The sequence below is a fragment of the Rhyacophila brunnea genome, unplaced genomic scaffold, assembly GCF_057557595.1.
Source record: "Rhyacophila brunnea isolate RB1 unplaced genomic scaffold, BYU_Rbru_1.0 scaffold_16, whole genome shotgun sequence".
Lineage (NCBI taxonomy): Eukaryota > Metazoa > Arthropoda > Insecta > Trichoptera > Rhyacophilidae > Rhyacophila > Rhyacophila brunnea.
This window is the reverse complement of record NW_028232816.1, coordinates 30,290,910-30,313,216: the sequence shown is the minus strand read 5'-3', so window position 1 is coordinate 30,313,216 and position 22,307 is coordinate 30,290,910. Positions and strand designations below refer to the sequence as shown.

General features: G+C 36.8%; 1 protein-coding gene across 1 annotated transcript in view; it reads left to right on the top strand.

The window, feature by feature from the left end:
- Positions 1-21,552, top strand: part of Ptp36E (protein tyrosine phosphatase 36E) — a 653,618-nt gene extending 632,066 nt beyond the window's left edge. Inside the window, exons 10-16 of the mRNA XM_085943740.1 lie at positions 628-877; positions 10,848-10,924; positions 16,503-16,634; positions 17,840-17,968; positions 18,827-19,014; positions 20,276-20,411; positions 20,864-21,552. Coding sequence (XP_085799866.1) covers positions 628-877; positions 10,848-10,924; positions 16,503-16,634; positions 17,840-17,968; positions 18,827-19,014; positions 20,276-20,411; positions 20,864-20,944 — 993 coding nt within the window. The 3' untranslated portion in view covers positions 20,945-21,552. The remainder of the gene's footprint in view (positions 1-627; positions 878-10,847; positions 10,925-16,502; positions 16,635-17,839; positions 17,969-18,826; positions 19,015-20,275; positions 20,412-20,863) is intronic.
- The last annotated feature ends 755 nt before the right edge of the window (positions 21,553-22,307 follow it).

Sequence of the window (22,307 nt, the reverse complement as noted above, 5' to 3'; positions counted from 1 at the left end):
GTAGCGCCATCTGTCATTCAACAACATAAATAATTTCGTTCTGTTTGAAATACGAACGACGGTTAAATTTCTTCATACAAAAATAATAGAATCGCGATTAAAAAGTCTAAGGGTGGGGGTAGGAGGGTGAAAATTTGGGGTTATAAGCATTTTTGATGCCAAATAATAAAAAAAATACAAAAAAAAATTGTCAAAAAAATAAAAGAAATTTTTTTCTGGATAGAGATACCTCAATCACCTAGCGATATAAAATATACTTGTTGACCTATTATCATGCCTAAAAAATATACATAAAAAAAATCATAAAAATCGGTCGAGCCATTTCGGAGGAGTGCGACCACAAACATCGTGACACGAGATTTTTAGATATATAGAGATGTTATGGCTGTAGGTTGCCCCATGGCTAATTAGTTTTATCACTTTGGTTTTTATGGTTCTACGCAAGAATATTCCTAAAGTGCTTCTATCTACATATTATATTATTTGATTACACATTGCTACAATATTGAAAATAACTCACTCCAATACACGTCGCCCGAAAATTGAATACCAGGTATATAATGTTTACATGTGAAAATATCCTAAAATATTCCATATTTTCTCAGTGTATTTTATCAATTGTTTCAGGACCAATACAAGTTCATCTACGACACCCTGGAGGAGCACATTGTCTGCGGAGTGTCCTGGTTTCCCGTCAAGGAGTTGTCGCAGTGCCTCAAGCAAAAATCTCAACGGGACACGGCCACCAGACTGAATTCGTACCAGAAAGAGTACGCCCAGGTCTGTAGACAGACCCCGAGGTTCACCATCGGAGACTGCGCTGGTGGGCACCGAGGAGACAATCGGGATAAGAATCGTGATGTCTTGGTCGTGCCACGTAAGTGAAAATTATTTAAATTTATGATTTAAGTTAGTTTAGTTCCTCGAGCGGTGGTTCGCGTACCCCGTAAGTAGAGGTTGTGAATGAGAAATCTCGCCTCTAAAATTCGCAATCATCAATGAGATTGTCGAGAAATTCTTACTAGGGTTAGCTCCCGACCGAAACCGGGACTTAAAGAAATCACCGGTAAAATAAAGTTTTGACATCAGAACAGGAAAGTGACAGAATGAAATCTGTAAAATTTCACAAAGATTTTTTTTCGGCTGGTAGAGCTTAAAAAAGCTCTCGATTTTGTTAAGGCAGTGAGAGGAGGCGGAGTTAAGAAAATCTAGCAGGTGTCACTGACTTATGCATTTACCCCGCCTACTACTTATAGCTTCTCGTCGCATACTCAGACAAGACTCCAACCTTCGCGCTGGATTAACCAGTTCCTCACCGACCATGGCAACTTTGCCGCCAAACTCCACGAGTTTGACTTGATAGTAGATGGGCCGGGTTGTACCTGGGGGCATAACCATCAGGACGTTGAACATGTCCTCTGGGATTGCCCGCTTATGGAACCTGAACGAGCGGAGCTGCTTAGCGGGTTCCGTCCTCACACTGACCCAATTGGCCACGCAGATCTGATAGCAACCGAGGCCAATTTTGCGGCATTCGAGAAATTTGCAGCATCGTATGGGGAGCGGGATTGTCCCGACTCCTCTGTAGACTCATCCATTTCAACTCATGACACTCAGTATGTGGATACATAGGGCGCTTACCGTCAGAGGACAGCAGAGCCAGTCCAAAAAAAATCCTTTTTTACTTTCTTATTTAAGCACTACGGTGCATGGTTGTAGTGCGGCTCCGTGTCGGAACGGAATGAGCACTTAAAATATCTTTTGTCAGACACGTTCATAGTGTCATGGAAGGCGGCCGTGAATATCCACGGCTGTACATAAATGACGGGTGGTGGGAACTTAGGTACTCCGCACTGTGAGTCTTGGAATAGTCTACGTGTTATTGCGACCCATCACATCCACAAATGGCTATCTAATGCATGTCATAATGATTAGGATCGCTAGTATCCGTTTGTATCGTCCGCGCTGTCTTGTTTTTTAGACGTGCCGCGTCAGAATTTCAAAGCAAACATTAAATTTGATGGCTTAGAATGTTGAATAATTGCATGAATGCACTGTGGCCATGCGTGTCGTAGAATGGCCCAGAGGAGAGGGGCAACTCGTTGAAAAGACTGTTATACTGCCAGATCATGCGGGTCACGATCCTCATTCATGAGTTCGTGATAAAGAAGTAATATTCCACTCACCTAAATAATTTGATTTTTTTTTCATTCCTTATCTTGTGTGCGCCCCTGGGAAACTGGATTGAATGAATGAATAGCTTCAGGCATAATTACGATTAAGTTCGTTGGGAAACATATGACATCGTAACTCATAAACACAGAGATCTTCTTCGGCCATATCCGCCCCTTAGTTGGAGCATATGGACACCACGAGGAGCCTCCAAGAATCCCTGTTGCTCGCCAGTCCCCTTGCATCGTTCCAGGTCAAACCAGCATCTCGTAACTTCACCGTATACATTATATAGATAGTATATAGCGGCCTCCAATTGGCTTGAACAACAGGCAAGCCAGGTTGAAGTTCTGAGATCACTGGAAGACACTAGAGGGGGCAATATATGACAATGATGATGAGCTGTGTATTCTTTCCGTATGACCAAGGAATAGTAAACTTAATCCTAACGAAATCCCACCAGCTGTGAAAATGTAAAACCAATTTTCCTCCTTAAACACGAAAAGTTTTTTCCCTCTTCAAATTCCATCTCTGGGTTGGCACTCTGCTCTGCAAACAAAGTTTGTTTTTATTTAAAACGTGTACAGGATTTGCCTCCGCCGCGTCAAAGGGTTTAGCAAAATGGCAGATGGAGAATTTCTTTCTGTAAGTATTATTTCTCGCAAGAAATGCAATTGCTTATGGGAGCAACCCGCCTCCCTACAAATGGCCTGCTTGGTTTGTTTCAACGGCATTGTTTTTTTTTTTTAATATATCCAAGAAAAACTTTTAAACAAAAAAACACTTCAATCTCGTCTCTCGATAAATTCCAAATTTCTTATCTGTCAAATCGAAATTTGTTGTTTTAACTTTCGTATTAGCACTCGACACACAATCAATCCAACTAATTGACACACGCGTCAGAGTAGTGACTAAATGTCCATCGCTGTGGCCATGGGTCGCGGGATCGTATGCCACATTTCGTCATTTCACACTTTGTTTTTACACCATATCTATAGGTATTAGTAGCGAAGGGTGGAGGTAGGCTGTAAGATCCGCGATAAATTGTGCACATTGAACTTTATTAGTCATACGTATTTGTTTTTTATTGAACAAAACTACAATTTACAGATGGTGTTGTGTTGGTTAGTTTTTAAAAATCAATTAAGCCCTGCCTAAATCAAACCATAATAGTTTAAGTATACCATGAGCGATCCGACAAAAATAGTGCACACTATTTAAAATAAAATGAAATAAATTCAAATAAAATATAATATAATTAAAATAAAATTTCAGTCATATAGGTACTTATTTGTTTTCGTTGAATTAAGAATACATATTACAGATGGTGTTGGTTAGTTTTTTTAATTCATTATGCCCTGCCTAAACCAAACCATAATTGATAAAAAATATTCTTCTATCTATAAAATATTTTTTTACTATTATTTAGGCAGGGTTTAATTGAATCTCAAAAACTAGTAAACAGTATCGACACATTGTAGCTTTAGTTCAATGAAAACAAATTCGTTTTACTGACAAAGTGTGCTCTTTTTCTCTGATCTCCATAGACTACCTCTTTCTAAAAGTCACAGTTCTCTATAATAGTATCTGGCAATAAAGCTATACACCTGAAATCGCAAAACTCGAAACTAAATCATTTTCTTTGAGCGGCAACTAAATCTCTCTTTTCCATAACTTTCCATACTCATACAAACCAGTGATTCTCATCGGGGTTTCGCGTCCCGTGTCGCAAAAGCTTGCGATAAAAGTTTAACTTTAAACTTTTTGGTAATCGAGTGAAAAATCTTTCATCATCACCATCAGCTGGGGTCAACCCACTGCTGCTTCCTCTAGTCCCTCTACCCGATCCCCAGTTCTTTGATGCCACGTACATCCATCCACCGAACATTATGAGTTCTTCTATCCAGGGGGTTCCTGTGGGTGTTTAGTTCCCACTAGTTAGTGTACCACTATATGACGACAATTATCTAGCGGTTTTCCACTCACCGTACGACATTCTATTTCATCTGCTAAGCGACGCCTGGCACATCACGCACTCTTATCTGCTTCCTTATCTATTGTATTCTCGAGAAATTTTCGAGATTTTCCATCCCGAACCTCGAAAATTGCAATTTTTAACATTTCGGGAAATTCCAAATCTCGAGATTGAGATTTTCTCGGAAAATATCCAACTCTAATTGCGCTACAACTATTTCTTTGGATTTCTCTTACATTAAGAAACCATGTTTCACACGTATACGTGAGCGGTGGTAGCACGTATTGGTTGAACACTTTATGCTTAAGACACCATGGAGGGTCACTTTTTAAGATACTATTCAGGCGCCCATAATCACTCCATGCTGAGAAATCTCGTCATACATACCACTGTCAATTGACATTTGTTATCCAAGATAGACGTAGTTGTTAACTCGCTCGGTTTGAGTACCATTGACGAGGATTGCTTTTGGTTCAGCAAAGCAGTTTATCATTACTTTTGTCTTTGAGACATTTATCTTTAAACCTGCTTTGCAGCTTGCATTTGCAAGCTCCTGCATCCTGTTCTGAAGGTCTTCTGAGTTGTTTGCAAATACACTCCATGCCAAAAGTTTTATTGTGACTTATTCTCAAACAATGGTGTATTTAATAAAATTAAAACTGTCGACTGAATTTAAATTCTAATTGATTTAGTTTTATACTATTTTATTTGAATCTTTTTTTCAGACTGCGCACTCACCAATGGCAAATTCACACTGACACAGAATAAAGTTAAATTCTCATCTATAAAATAAATTAATACAATAAAATAATGTGAAAAGCTTAATATTAAGTATAGAAATTCCCTAAATTTTAACTGGTTCCAAAGCATTGTAATGTCCATACCTACTCATAAGGCATAACCACCAACTAATCGTTTTCAAATCAAACAAGTTTTGTTTACACGTGCCGGTGCGTTATCGACTCGAATAATATATACATAGTTGAATCGACTAAATGTAGAGTTTAACTGTATTTAATTCAACATAAAATTGATCAACTTTGTCAAAATGTGTGTGGTTCCTTTATCAATTTAGTTCACTAATAGATTGATTATTGAATTCATGTTTTGGATCAATGAAGTAAGTAAGTAATCAATTTAGATGAAAATAAATTATGTAGGCACTAAAACTAATATTTTCATCTGTATTTCTGTAAATTAAAATGTGAAAATAATATTATATTGCGTAAGAAATACGTCTAGGATTCTGCCAAATAAAGATAAAGTTTGGAATCGCTGCTTTACACAGACGACAGAAAATAAATGTTGCACATTTCTAAAGCTAGAAAAATATGCGAGAAATATGAATTTTTTCACTGGAGTTTAATAATTAAAATGCAACGTGTAATTTTGTTCTGTGATATATTCTGCAAATGGAGAGTCGTATGAAAATGTATTTAAAATAGTAAAAAAAATGTGTGTGTACTTATGTACGCGCATTAGAAGTTATACTTCTTTGGCGTAAGAAAACAAACACAAAACTTGTGATAGCCTAGATTCTTCGACTAGCTCTTAATAGTCTTAATGATCTTGTTAAATTACACACTCAAGAAAAGGGGCCTCTTATTGGAGTGCCGTTGGTTTATTTCTATACACTTTAACTTATATTACTAAATTATATAATTATTTCTCGTTGTTTTTTTTATTTTTAATGTAATAACTATCACTGACGTTTAATCGTCTGTTTACGTAAAGAATTGCAAATGGCCGACAATAATAAATTCGTTGCCTAGGAACAACGGAACAATTCTACCATCAAACTTGCGTTTTATACAGCTGTCTGATTTGCAGCTAACTTCGTAACGGTGTGCGCGCGCAGCTCTCAATTTCACTCTCTACCAAACGCCCCAAAAGAAGTATAACTTCAATAAATAAATAAACATATAAATAAATTAATGAATGAATACATAAATAAATAAATATAATAATTAATGTGGCGCGCACACAAAAAAATGACATGGGGGGGTACATTTTCTTAAAAAATATTAGTAATAATGGACGATTTTACACCTCTTGAGTGTTGGTAGTATTTTTCTTGTTTATAGGTAATTACTAATGATCTATTACTAGGATTTGTCGATTTATTATAATATACTTATCGAGTGCATTATTTTTAATAATTAATGTATTTTACTAACACTTCAACACTTCAACTATTCATATTTTTTTGTTTGTGGTGGCCGCGCGGCATAAGCGTTGGACTATCACGCCGTGGGTCCCAGGTTCGAATCCTGGGTCTGGCAAGTACACATATTATTGTTTTTCAATTTGTGTGAGTCAGGGTATGGACCTAATAGGTTGAGCAAGTGGCTGACATCCATTTCTCGTAAAAAACAATATCTGTTAATACAAACCTCTACTCTATGGAGGCCCATATGATCCTATTAGGATCGGACATGGTCGAAAAAAAAATATTGTGACCCTTGACTTGATTGGTAATGGAGTTTTTACCTATTTTATTGTATTAATTAGTTATATAAGTTAGAGTTAATAGTATTCGTTGCCAGTGTTTATTTGCCTTTTGGTGAGTGTACATAGTGCCTGAAGATGCCGAAAGGCGGAACCCGTGTCACAAAAAACGACTCAAATGGAATAGTACAAAAATTTAATCCATTAGAATTTAAATTCAAATACCATCGCTCGATAGTATTAATATTATAAGTAGGTACTTCTCATTCATTCATCGTCTCCATCAGCCGGGGGGATCTACTGTTCTACTGATGAAAGCCTCCCATAGATCCACAAATCCAGTCTTCTCATACATTGTAAATGGAGTTGATGGGTATGTTTCAAAAGCAATATTTGCTGGTGTCGATACGCGTTTGGGTTAAACACAAATGGTTTTCCATTTTTATAACGGTGAATTTTTTTATTTGCGGGCAGATGTATACTGGTTTGGACGACGCTTTGCAAAACTAAATAATGTAGTTTTATGATGAAAACTTCTCGAAACAAATTTCAGGTAGGTTAGTTCTAGCGGACTGCTGGCTGTTAAATTGAAAAACTTTCTCATTTGAATATTATTGCAAATAAAAATAGCACCGCACAACTGTGTACTCTCTTGGCTAACATAATGTTTCATCTGAACGCGAAGTTGCTTTGTGATAATTATCATCATATTATTGATATTATATATATATATGTGTGTGTGTGTATGATATTATATATATTTGGTTAGGAGATGAAATAAGGAACAGGCAGGGTAGGTTGGTTTGACTCCCAAATGAATAACTCAGAATTTGGTGCGTGAATGAAATGAACCCTGGTTTTATTATCTCCTTCCAAATAAATATTGATTTAATTATTACAGATAAGTTAACAGATTATAATTTAGCTGAGTGAAATCACGAGTATGCGTTCTGATGGATTACGAGATCCGATCGGGCGAAGCGTAACGATAACCTTACGGTTCAACCTTTGATGACTGAAAGATCATAATGCTTTCTTCTACTGAGTGTTTTATATTGATTCGATACAATATAAAATGCTGCTATCGGCTCCTTGAATATTTTTGATAATCATGCTTATGAGGTTTATTGTGAAATGCATGATTCGTTTTGTAAATTATAAATAATTGATTTTAATTTGAACAATTATGCAGTTTTGCGCAAGATTGATTTTTATACAAACAACTGTTGTGCATATCATGGTAAACTTACGTAGCATTATTTATTAATTTGCGATATTATTGATTGATTGAATTATTATATTATTTTGCTAAATTAGCCTTCTGTTGAAATTTGATTGACTCACAAAAATCGCTTGTTTTGTAATTTTAACAATATTATGTTGCAAGATACGTTGTAGTTATAAATTAATGGTTTCCTGCCAAGTCATGCTGGATGGTAGGGTATTGAGCCTACATATATGATAATAAGTATCATTATTAATAATTAGAGACCGGATTATATGCAACATAAAAAGCTTGAAATATTCATGAAAAATGCTCAAAATATGCATGAAAAGTATCAAAAAGTGTCTAAAATATGTAACATTAAATAATAAAAAGATACTAATTTTTAGTTTTTTTATTTCAAATTCAAATCGACGATAATTATTAATTAACAATTATTTAACATTGTGTTACTCTTGTAAACGTTAACAATCAGGTACTGTTCCAAATGTTCGGTCGTAAGTATATGTCTTCTATCACTCAAAATATGTTTATAAGTGGAAAAGGACCGTTCCACATCCACTGTGGTAACTGGGCAGTATTTGAATTTGGGTGCTATGTTATACACTTATTGTTTCTGGCAAAAGTTCACCCGTCCCATTAATAAAACTATCAATTTGATACAAAGGTCCAAAACCTGGGTTATTGTTCAAAATTTTTTCAAAGTTTACGTAGCCATTCGGTGGATTTTATTCATTAACTGAATAGATTTAGGGCCGTATGTATGAGATTACCAAATTCTTTATAAGCTATTTAACCGATTTTCCACCATCTAGCGTATATCACTGTTTGTGACGTAAACAATCTGACGTCACATGTCATTCAAAATGGCTGCTTCATCTGTCACTTTCAAATGTCATTTTAATAATGCATTCATTACAACAAATATCAATAGTGTCATACGGTGATTGGTATAAATGATAATATTATACAGAGATCATTACATATTATTATCTAAATCCATTTTCAATTCTGTCATTTATTCTTACTACGTTTTGACATCTCATAATAGAAGTGATTGAAGTGAGTTAGTCATAATAATTATGACTGTATGTATTACCACCAAATGGAAATGTTTACTGAGAATACTATATCCTTTCGTACAGTAGTATTATAAAATAAATGTGATAAAATAACTGACAAATTATTTAAAGTTCATAATAATTATTCATTTATAATTATTAAATTTATATGGTACCGTTCGCACACTTTCAGACACATTTACAATTTCAAAATTTTAAATTAATGGTCGGGGAATGAAATTTTATAAGTTTGCCATTATATGGACGCCATGAGACATTATGACGTCACATCGTGACGTCGCTAAACAGCGGATTACATTTGCACTCATGCATACAAATGATCAGTATTTAGCCTATAAAGTATTTGGGAATCTCATCCATACGACCCTTAGTCAATGCCAAACCTTGAGTTTCAAGTTTTTAATACTCGCAGATATGCGGGAAAAATTAGTGTTAATCACAGCTATGTTTTTTTGTACTAGAATCGTTAAATACCTCCTTGGACTGACAAACTGCCATAGCTTCTGCACTATCGAAGTCATTTACTACACCTTTGATGGCCTCGAAATATAAAATATAGCGAAAATATGTACCATCACTAGATTTTAGGTAAAATATGCAATAACCGGTGAGAATGGGCTAAATTTGCAATTGCATATATGCAGATATGCAAATGCATATAATCCGGTCTCTATTAATATTAGTTACGTCAAAACTAGTTGTAAAATATTATTCGTATGTTTTATACACCTGCTATATTTATAACATCTCGAATTGTTATAAAAATATCCGGGGATGATGAGATGTGTGAAGATAAAGTTGTTATTGCTTGAATAACTCGAGAAGAAAGTTTATTTATCGATACACAAATAAATAAATACAATGTTAAAGATGACAGAGTGTTGTTATAATCGCGGGTACAGATGTACTGATGAGATTGGCTGTATGGCGATGTACCGAGATGTTAATATAACCGAAAGACTGGACTCGAGTGGAAAGACGGTTGACTGTGTCGAGTGACCGGGCTCGAGTTGAGTGACGAGTTACGGATCGTCTTTGTTATTTATACAAATGCTGTCTATATGTATTACAAGAGACATCATCGCAATTAACAAATTATAATAAACGCTATTTATCTAGATTATGCTTGCGGAAATGCCGACGAACGCTTCCGCTCTATTGTTTTGTTTTGACAACAAAACAAACATATTAAATTTGGTACAAATGCTTTAAATTACATCGAAAAAGTCCGACAAAATTAATTTTCCTCGTCTCCAGACCAAACTCTCCCTCCCTGCCTCTCAGAACAAAAAAAAACACACATTTATCATCAGAGTTTGTTGCCGTGTGGCATGTATAAAAGATAGGACAGTACAGCGCGGATGATGCAAGAGGACACTATCGGGCATAATAATTAGTCTAAGAGTATAGAAATATCTTCCTGCGTGCGATGGGTTGCAGTGGCACTAGATCTCCGTAGCTAGGCACATCCGGACATCGCCTGTTACATGATACTACATTTGACCGTCACCCTCCGGTCACACCATTGCCATGCGCGGCTGCATTATCCAAATTTTAAAGCCTGAAATGCGCACGCGTCTCAAATGATGCAGATGAAGAAAACAAACAAAAATAGTGTTGCTGCCATTCTCCATTACACACTGAAAAATAGATATTAATTAAAGTATACCTACAATTTGCAAAACATTCTGGCCATATGGCTGACTTCATTAATAATTATTAATTGTGGACATAACACTTTTACATACGCAAAATATTTTCCTTGGCTGGTAAAAAAATATGAATTTTGTACCAACTGTATAAGGGGACTTCAGGAAATATTTTCCTATTATTTTACATGACGCGCGTTCCTAAATTATAGATGACAGTATAAAGTTTTAAATATATAACAAGAATCTAGAACCTATTCAATATATTAACTAATGTTTTTTCTTCTTCTTTTCAGCTGACAACTTCCGGCCTTATTTGACGTCTTTCCAGGGGAACAGCTTCACCGACTACATCAACGCCGTTTTCGTAGACGTGAGAATTTTTATAACTATTTATAATGATAATATTGTTATACCTACGTATATTAGGTAACCGGATAAAGCAGAACATGACAAAACAGAACAGTTAAGGGAAAAATGAAACATTAATTTTTGTGGAATCTATTTAGGTTAGGTTAGGTTAGGACCTAACCTAACCGTTAGGTCATTATTTCGTTGTACCTAGTCACCCAATCATTTTGAAGATATTATATTGATTAAGATGAGATATCCTAAGCTTGCCGGAAAAGTCCCGTTTATTTGAGGCTTTCTAGCGATTAGGAATGCAGAAATTAGGTACTTATACAATTTGATTTATTATGGCGTATTGAAAATCTGTGCTATTAAAAATCTATCAACATAATAGAAATAGGACAATTTCAATATTAAATTTATATTTTTCCTGAAAGGTCATAGTTATATTTATCGTTGGTCTGTTTTGTCACTATTCTGTTTTTTTATGTTCAGTTTTGTCATGTTCTGTTTTGTCACTGTTCTGTTTTGTCATGGAACTGTATATTATACTATATTAGTAGTTTTTTAATGCTTAATGCTCGTGTCCTTTCTGTGGAGTAGAGCTAGTAATGCCGCCTGATGCCCACATTGGTTAGACTGGTAGTTTTTCATATGTTTGTATAGAAATATTATATATATATATTGCAAAAAGTTAGACGTCTCAGCTAAACAGTCAAAATTGTCTTTCTCGCTCTAAATTGTACCGCAGCCAAAAGAGGTGCTGTTAAAATAAAGCACTTATTATAACAATTACAACTAACTTATTGTAATTGTTACAATAAGTACTAATACTTATATAAGTAATACACATAATATAAGTAATAACCACAATAAATTTCTTAGATTTCTCTACTTAAGAACATTCGGGTTCTTTCCTTATGATAATGATAATAAAATGAATTTCCCGACTCGTTTTCTTCTGGGTATACTATCAATGCAATCCCTGTCCACCCGAAGAGTGATTGCTCTTTTAAAGCATTTCTTTTTACTTCTTCGTGGGTTCATTTACAATCCGTATATACTGGCAAATATTAATTTTCATGTTCCCACCAATATCACTCGTAACTCTACGGTCTTCAAGATACCTCGTCGCAGGACAGGTGTTATGTTTCATGATGCTGTGTATCGTGCAATTAACTTATTTGATGGCACCATAAAGGTTGATTTATTTTTTATGAACTATATAATGTTGTCGACCTGTTAAATATGTTAAATATATAATTGTATATATTATCATGTTTCTTTAATATTTACATAATATACACATGCTGTCTAACTTGTTATATTAGTTGTTATTTGTAATTAAGATATCTTTATAATTTTGTATTTATTATGTATTATGGCGCATTGGCCAATCGCTGTAATGCCGTAATACTCTTTTTCTAAATAAATAAATAAATTTAAAAAACTACTTATATATAAATCGATATAAATCGAAGATAGCTGGCGATAGATAGCATCCGACAGCAGTCTTGTGTATAGAATAGATGCGCTGGCGATGAATTAAAAATAGGTAGCACTAAATCGTTCTGAAATCGCTACCAACCATTGTAAACACATCCTGAAGCGGACCCCCAGGCTAGGATCTTTGGCGGGCCCCCCTATCTATCGCTAAGAGTAAAGTCGGTGTGCTGCTTTACAGTAGTGTTTTCTAAATGGTGTATTCAGTAAAATTAATGTGTATTTTTAGTACATCCATTTGAATTATGGACTTGCCGAGTATCGACACACAATGAATAATTGTATGACACAACCATATATCTTAATATAATAATACTATTTAAGTAGAATAGCGCCGCAGGCGACTTTTTTCACTATTAAAACAAATTTGTGATGTGTGTTTATCTCAAATATCTGGTCGACTTACCACGCCGGGCCCCCAGGCTAAAGCCCTGTCTGCCCCCCCCGTTGTGGGGGCCATGATTGTAATACTAACTGTTTTCGTTACTCCCACATTCTTTTTGTATAATATGTAATACTAATGTTGTTCATTCAGTGCCCCAAGGTAAATGGTATCGTAGCTGCAAATTTTCCGGGAACGCCAAAGCTTGGAATTCCTACAGTGCTTTCAGACTCCAATGTATTATCACATATTCGAAATTATTTCCGTGGGTTAGCGCAGCCAAGTTGCAGTAATTCGATAACTCTGGGGAGTTAGGCTCCGTCTATTTGTGAAATGGATAAAGGGGAGATACGTGGTTGTGTCAGATATACGCGACCTTTGGCATACTATTATTGCTAGGGTTTGCAATCCTGCTCGATTTGTTGATCACAAAACTCCGGGATTGAACATGACGTGTGAATTCTTGAATTTTTTAATTAGCTTTCATACGATTTTCATCCAAAATAAGCTTTTGTAAGCTGTACATATAAAAATATACGACAATTATTATTTAACCATTTAGTCGCCCGTGTATTATTTAAATTTCTTTGACTGTATGTAAACTTTAATAGTTTAATACACTCCGTTATAATTCTTTATTCAAAATATTGTAAAGTGTAGTCTTCAGTCTTCAGTTCAGTCTTTCTCAAAGTGGGCGATAACGCCCCCTTGTGGGCGCTGGAGGCTTTCAGGGGGACAGTAGAAGGCTCAAAAAAAATTTGGGGCATTAAGGAAATCTAGAGGGGCGACGGCAGAGAAATTATATCTATAAAAATCCGACGGAATCTAGACACGACACCACTTGAGATGCGATTTACTACTCGAATGCTTGGAGTCCCGTATAGACTGTTAAAATAGAGTCGCTTACACATGTAATAATGTGGATGCAGCTTTATATTTAATGTAAGGTAGTCCATGGTTAAGTTAACTAAATAAAGTTGTCTGTGATTTCGATATTTTTTTTCATAAAAAATGGCTGTTTTTAGGTGAATTCTAACCTGATATTAACGACTCGTTGAAATGCATCACATTCATCCTTCACATTAGATAAATTTTAAGTTCAAAACCTTCTTTTAATGTTAATAATAATATGTTTAAGTATGAGTTTTATTTCCTCTCATTGAAACATTCTTTGATCTGAGAAATAGGATATGGGTCACATCCTATCTATGCTATCCATATATGTTTAAAAATTATATTTGCAATAACTATTTTTACGATACGCAACAGATGGTAATGTAAAAAGGTAAGTTAAAAAATATGGGGGGCACTAGATTTTTTTTAAATCTCAAAGTGGGCGGTGTTCGAAATAAGTTTGAGAACCTGTGGTGTAGACTAAACAATATAATAGTACGTAGATTAGACCAGGGCTCAAAATGGACCGGAGCGCCATTCCGGTTCATAAAATCCCCAAAACTATCGCTCCTTCTCGTGGAAATATTAATTCGACCGTCTGAACTAGATATTCCATAATTATTATGAAAAATCTAACACACTTATTTTTATAATATACACATACAATTGGATAGATAACTATGTTAATATTTTCGTAAAATTACCGAGGGCTCCGGTTCGTAAAATTTTCTATTTCGAGCGCTGATACTTACCCATTGTTTTCGATTTTGTGGATAAAATTCTTTCATTAAAAATGCAAGTAACATTAATTTATTCTTTGTGAAACTCTGTCAATGTAGACATTTCCTTCCTTGCGTGACTTATTCGGCACAGGAATGTATATTTTCAGGAATTAATTATTTATGCGTAATCATATTTCAAAGGTTATACATCTCTGCTTGAAAGCTTTTGCATACTAACTATTCGTGTATTAGTCAAGTTAGTTTATTCGATTTAAGTTACTTGATATGACTATACTCGGAATGATGCTAGTGTGTGTAAATATTTATGTGTTCGAAAATTCCACATCTTTATTCGAAAATTCCCGCTCTAGAGTTTAATCGAATTTTCAAATATTCAAATTCGCCGCCGTTTGAATTGAAACTTGTTAATAAATCATTTGCGTATGAAAAACAAAAATTGCATTATTTTCTCTCACTCAATGCAGCCTCCGCCTGTCACTCAAGCGTCGAGCCAACGCCTCTCAACCTTTTATGTGTGGTCACACGCTGGAAAACGACATTCATAATAATATAAAAAGCAAACAATAAAAAACCAATATTTAATATTATATTATACTCGGAGCATAATATTATTTTAATATTCTGAATCCCAAATAGTCATTTGTAGTAGACCTAGCTTAATTATTTGAAATTGATTAAGTATCTGAGATATTCGTAAATACTTGGGCCCCTCAGATGAGGGTTACTTAAACTTTGACGGCTAAAATTATTAAACATGGAACATGCTTTGCCTACTGATTCTCTGAATGCTGGTTGTCCAAATTCGAAAAAAAAATATTTGTCAAAGTAACCGACTCCAAAGGATTCAAACTTTACTTTTCTGAAAATTATGTAAGTAATTACAGTAATAAAACTAAAGAAGTAATAATAACAGACGAACAATTAATACGTCGCACATAATGTTGGCTACTGAACGTAAAATGAAAATAATCGGCGTGCGTAAGTAATCGGGGCGGGGCGTGGGCCGCGGGTTGGCTGCGCGTCTATAGTTATTCTACGTCTATTTTTCGTGACGCTTTTGCGTTGGAAATCATGAGTAAAACATGTTCCATGTTAATAGTACCTATAATTGGAAACCTTGTGGTGAATTTAAACAATGTAACATTTTGAATGTTTAACATTGTTGGGTATCGCAGGCATAGTTGTTAACTAGTTAGCGAGAGTTTTACTTTTGACATTATTTTATTTGTTATATTTAGGTAGTAGCAAGGAATAATGGAATAAAAACTGAAGAATTCGCTTGCCAGGAATAAAAATCGCCACCTACTACGCACCATTAATTGTATTGCTTAAATGCTTGAAACGTTTGAAATTTGCAAGGTAACGTAACAAATAAAGGTTAGTATCTATCACAACCTATCACAGGATTGGTGTATTGCCATAAACTTAATACATCGGCGTGAGGTTTGATAGTTTTGACGAAAAACTAGACAATATACCTACTCGGAATGGCATCCAGCTAGAGAAGGCGATGCAATAGGCATTAGCAAACGTAACAATAATCACATTCGCTCTTTTGTATGCGCACTAGAAGAAATCGCATCTGATATATACTAGTAAACTAAAATGTTGCGTGTTTTATTGGCCTGCTCATTAGTTTTAGACAATTTTGAAATATGATAAGATTTGATTAATTCAGGGTAGGCAAGCCATGCATGTTATGGGCGACGAATTAAATAAGTAGGTAATCTGAATAATATAACTTTTGAGAGTAATTCCGCGGAGATGACAATATTTTTTAGGGTAACATAATTATGTGTAAGCTGAAAATCTTTTGTCTGTTGTAGCTATCTAACTATCGCCGTATGACTTAGTATCCAGAGGGATCTAGGGTTTGTTCATATCGGAGCTGTGTTGATAGTGTTTGGTCAGGTGTCTCTTATATTAGTCGGTGTATGTTTGAGGGGTTTTGGAGAGCTACCAGACCGGATTGACTATTTAAAAAATTAAATAAAAATAAGATTGGGAATCACTGAAAATATGAGGTTTGAATTGATATTGTATGTTTTTAAAATGGTTTGTTTTTCAATTACTTTCAGGGCTACACAAAACCGCGGGAGTACATCGTGACGGAGTGGCCATTAAAGAGTACATGCGGCGAGTTCTGGTCTCTGGTGTACGATTATGAATGCGCCGCTGTCGTGGTGCTTTGCGTTCCTCCAACTAGTTCGGTGAGACCATTGATTTCACCATATAGCCGGCATGTCCAGGATCACCATCCAGTATCAAAACTGGCAGTAATGTCATTCTTAGGCCTTCCAAATGGCGCGTGTCTCACCGCAAATGAATGTGGACACCTCAATGAGGAGAGCTTGTGGACGGCTGAATGAGGTCACATGTACATATAATTAGAGTTGGGTATTTCCCGAGAAAATCTCAACTCGAGATTCGGGATTTCCCGAAATGATGAAATTTTGAGTTCTCGAGATTCAAGATTTCCAGAAAAGAATTCTCGCGAATTCTCGAGATATCGGGAAATTTAAAAAAAAACTGTAAAAATCTGAAAATCAGTGTAAAAACAGACAAATTCCAAAAAAAATATGTTTTTTTTTATTTATGTAAGAAGACAAACGAAATAGAAGTAGGAAAACAAAAATAATTCAAAACATTACTTATTAATATAGAATTTAAAAAAAAATAAGACTGTCAATAGCGTACGCTTTTGAGACACAAAATTCCAGGATGTTGCAAAAATTGCGCTCATTTTGAGTCGACGTTGGCTTAATTGTGTTAAATGCCCCGATCAGTCTTTGAACGTTTAGAGTTTCTGTCCACTTTTTTCATAATATACAAAATCGTTTTTTCAATTAATATTTGATAATCCCGAATCCCGAGAAAAGATTCTCGAGATCCGGGATTTCCCGAAATGTTAAAAATTTCAATTCTCGAGATTCGGCATGGAAAATCTCGAAAATTTCTCGAGAATTCCCGAAACCCAACTCTACCTATAATGCGCGCGAGTCAAAACCGCGCAATGTGGGAAACTTGAACAAACGTATTGTATTTGGGTGAGGACACTGAGGCAATACAAATTTAACAACATCACTAAACTTGTCTTTCAAATTCATAAAGATATACATACTTAAGTCAATTATACATTCGTCGTGAAAATAATAAGTTCGGTCTTATTTTGGGTACCTACTCGCTGCACTCATCATCAAACTATTATCATACTGTACGCCCCCGTTTAAAGCGCGGGGACTCACATAATATGTGTAGAATATTATTCTCTTTCTCTTCCTCCTGCGACAGGCTGTGAGGGATCCAATACGAACCAAGTGCAACGACTAACGACTTAAAACTGCTTTTACGTTAGCTGCTTAAAGAAATAAAAATATGAATGTTTAAAAACATATATATTTATTATCGTTTTCAGCAATCGTTTCCATCCTTCTGGCCAGACACGAGGCATCCGAAGAAATACGGTCCAGTTTTCACGATTGACCACGTTTCCCACAACCATTACACCAACATTAAAACGTGGGTCTTCAGAATTAGTAAAAAGGTGGGCAACCAATTATTATGAACAGTGTTCCTTTGTATTTTTGACAAATGAAATAAGCGCGGGAAAGCCGATTAGATCAGAGAAAATTTTGAAAATGAGAATTCACATATACCTAATATTATTAACTTTGCCACTATATCGTCCCCAGTGGTGAGAGGTGGAGGTAGGCTGTTAAAATCCGACATAAATAATGCACTCTAAACTTTGTCAGTCATACGTATTTATTTGTTTTCATTGAACTATGAATACAATCTGTAGATGGTGCTGGTAACTTTATAAAATCCAATTAAAACCTGCAAACCAAACCATAGTAGTTTGGGTAGGTATTCTATGTGCGAATTTCTAATTTCATTAAGCCTTGCCTAGACCAAACCACAATCAATAAAAAATATTCTTGTATCTTCTACATTCAATCAGATCTTAACAGCCTACCTACATCTTTCTTGATTCCAAATGCATCCGATTAGAATCTCCAACTAGACTTTATTTTATCAAATTGGAGATTCTAATCGGATGCATTTGGAATCAAGTAAGACGTGTTAACTGTGATACTCAACGACAATTATTAACAAATCGCGGTTAACGCGGTCACGTACGGCCGTGTTAAGAAATATTATCTCTGACATATAGATATCCTCTTGGGATAATTAACTACCCGAATACGACATAAGTATTATATTTATCACTTTTTTCATTGATTTTGGAGTTAGGTGATATTTTAGAATGGCCAGCCGTGCTTAAGGCGTTGGAAGTGTATTGTATGTATTTTTAATAACAACAGTGCTAAATTCTTAAACTTTGTGTATAAATAATAAGTTTCTTCTTCTATTCGTAAGCACTTCTACCTCATTTTTTCAGATTGTATCCCTGACCGAACTGATGGCAGGAGTGAAAGCTCCCCCGAAGACTGTGCAACTATTCCAGCTGACCTGCTGGCCGATGGGACATAAGGTCCCCACCTCCACCAACTCGCTGGTGGAGCTCATGAACATGGTGGAGAGATGGAGGCAAAGGTCTGACTATGGACCCGTCTGTGTCGTTTCTCCGTAAGTTATTTAATCTATAAAATTTGACCAGCTCATGATATTATTACTACATAGTAGTTCAGGTGACAATACGATGTAATGTAGCTCTTATTTATTCCAAATCTGAATTTTAGCTAAGCTACAATTTGTGGGTAATTTATTAAGATACACGGTGGCCGCGCGGCTTAAGCGTTGGACTATAACGCCGTGGGTCCCAGGTTCGAATCCTGGGTCTGGCAAGTACATATATTGTTTTTCAATTTGTGTGTGAGTCCAGTGTATGAACCCAATAGGTTGAGCAAGTGGCTGACATCAATTTCTCGTAAAAAACAAAATCTGTTAATACAAACCTCTAATCTGCGGAGGCCCATATGATCCTATGAGGATCGGACATGGTCGAAAAAAAAACAATTTGGAAAAAAATGGTAAATGTAAAACACTTATGCTTAGGGGCAGCATTTCTTAGGGTTTTCACTGATTAATTTAACTCATTATCATCCTCAGACAGTATATGGAAGGAAAATTGGGAATAGCCATTCAAATTCAAATTTATTTATTTTTACATACCGTGAACATTACAAATTATAAATTTAAGACGTTCACAACATGACATTTAAAAACAAAGAAACAGTGTAAACAAGAAATAAATATAATATCGATGGTGCAGATCACAAACCTTCTATGTCAAATTTTATAATTTTGGACTTTATGGTATCAAAAAATCAACAAAAAATTAACGGATCTGTTGAACTTTACCTCCTATGTCAAAGAGAAAAATAGCCGAGTTTATTGATCTTTTAATTAAAACTCCTATGTCATATTCATCGTATTATGCTGCAAATAAATCAGTTTTAATCTTCCCCTGTAAAATTGTATTTTTTGACTAAGGAGGTTTGTGATCTGCACCATCGATATGCAGTATCTATCACAAAAACAGTATGAAAAGTAAAGTAAAAGGTACAAAAAATATATATTATAAAGCATGGAAGCACACCGAATGAGCTAATTAGACCCTATTTTAAGAATTTATAAAACAACGTCCACCTATACCTACTCATCCTCGCGTAGGTGGAATATATCAACATCCGAAGCGATTTGGTAAAACAGAGTTTTTGCCCTCCCAATTGGCATCACCCATGGCAGGTGAGTTCTGCTCCTCAGGAGAACAAACATCTGATGCCCCCGATTTCTAAGATAGTCATACCTATATTATATTGGTACAATGTACAACAATATGATAATGGTACTCGTACATAAATGGATGTCGAAATTGTATTTTCAGTGACGGGCGCAGTCGAGCTGGTGTTTACTGCGCGGCGAACGCCTGCATCGAGCAGGTCATTCAACATGGAGAAGTGGACATCTTCCAGGCTGTGAAGACGGTCAGAAGACATCGGCCTCAGCTGATTGAAAATATGGTGAGAATGGGAAAAGAATCACCATTTTATGACCATAAATAAATTGTTCATTAATCTCTACGACTATTCTACACGAGCAGGTGAACCGCCGCGGGACAATAGAACCATTGGTTTGTTATTAGCCCACAAACATTTTATCGATCGCGGAAAGACGCGTTCGGAAAGCGGGCGCGAAGCTCGGAACGCGTCAGGAGGCGTTAGCAAGCGGTTGCCCTGCTGCACCAGTAACGTCACAATCTGTTGCAGTGTTTGTATTATGTGTGCTCAAATCAGCAACTTTTTCAGTCACGTGTGGTTTTCAAAATTTAGAGGCGCTTGGTAGCCCGTAACCATCATCGGTATTTCACCTTCACCAGCTAGTATAGACTGGCCCTAAAGCCCAAGTGAGATTTTCATTATTCATAAGAGATTGAGAAGAACTAGGTGCCTAATTATATTGATGTTGATTTCAGACTGAATACAAGTACTGTTATGACCTCGTCCTCCACTATGTCCTGCATTACCTCAACAAGGACATGAAAGAGAAGAAGTGAGAGTGCGACCTCAAGGACGAGCTTTGGTTTATCGAATTCGGACGCGGCGCGGCCCTGCCGCTCACGCCGGAGGAAGGCGGCAGCGCCGGCAGGCGGCGACCTCTGCGCCAGGGCGTGTCTCTGGACCCCCGCTCCGTCCGCCCGCACCGCGCCATGCTCCACCACAGCGCCACGCTCGACTGCCCGCCGCAGTTCCGCTTCACAGCCGGCCCGCCCCAGAGAACGCGCCCGCCGCTCAGAAAGTCCATCCGCATCGACCAGTCCGTCTACCCGACGGAGAGGCAGTCCTCCGACGAGGGCCCCGCCGGTCCGACCTCCCCTGAGTCCTGCCGAGAGCGAAAGGAGAGCCTCTGGGGGTCCTCCTCTTCCAACGCGGAGCCCTGCTGCCGGAGCAGTTTCGAATCCCAATGCGAGCATGAGTGCGAACCCCCCCGAGCTAACCCTAGATGTAAGAGTGATAAATCTTGCTTGTCCGCGACTAACGACACTCACAGTGTGATCACGGTAGAACCCCGGCCCGCCGACGGCGCCGACAGACAGACTTACGACAAACACAACTCCTTCAGATCGACGCGCATGAGAGGTACTTCGTCCGATAGGATCATCGCAAAAAAGAGACACGACCAGACGAGTGTCAGCTCCCTCGGCGAGTCCGGGGGCGCGATATCCGGAGGTCTTTTTGAAAAACATTTAGGTAAATTTTATAAACTTAGTAAATTGGAGAGATCCAAACGATCCAGTGCGAACGCTCTGTTCGACAGGTCTCCCACGGAAGCGTTCTACAATAAGACAGGATCCGCGAGACTCAGTTCGCAAGAGCTCTTCGAGAAGTTCTGCTCTGAGGATTTTGTGTCTTTGTACGGCCACGAAAACGACAACGGTAATTATCCATGTTGCGAAATAGACGACTACGGATACAGCAAATCGTTAGAATCTTCTCAACTGGCAATGCAGGTGAACAGTATGATAATCCACGATGAACGGTGTAGCCCCGGAAGAAGGAGCGCGTCTTGCGTTCAAAGAGAAATGTCTCTCAGCCACGCCAGCTTGGGGGCGATCAGGAAGACCAACTTGCCCGGACGAATGGACGGTATTCACGCTTGCAAACAGTTCGATTACTCGACAGAAATTTCTTTGAGGTCTCCTAGCAACCGTCTCCAAATCGATAAGCATTATAGACCACACTTTAGTTTCGATATACCGTTCTCATTGCCGCCTAACATTACAGATATAATAGATTATGAAATTGACGACTCAGTAGAATCCTTAAATGCTAAAGATCATTCGCAGTCTGCCCCGCTATTGAGTCCTGACAGAGAAGGAACTCAGTTTGTTTTTGAAATTCCTGACGTATCTAAAAATG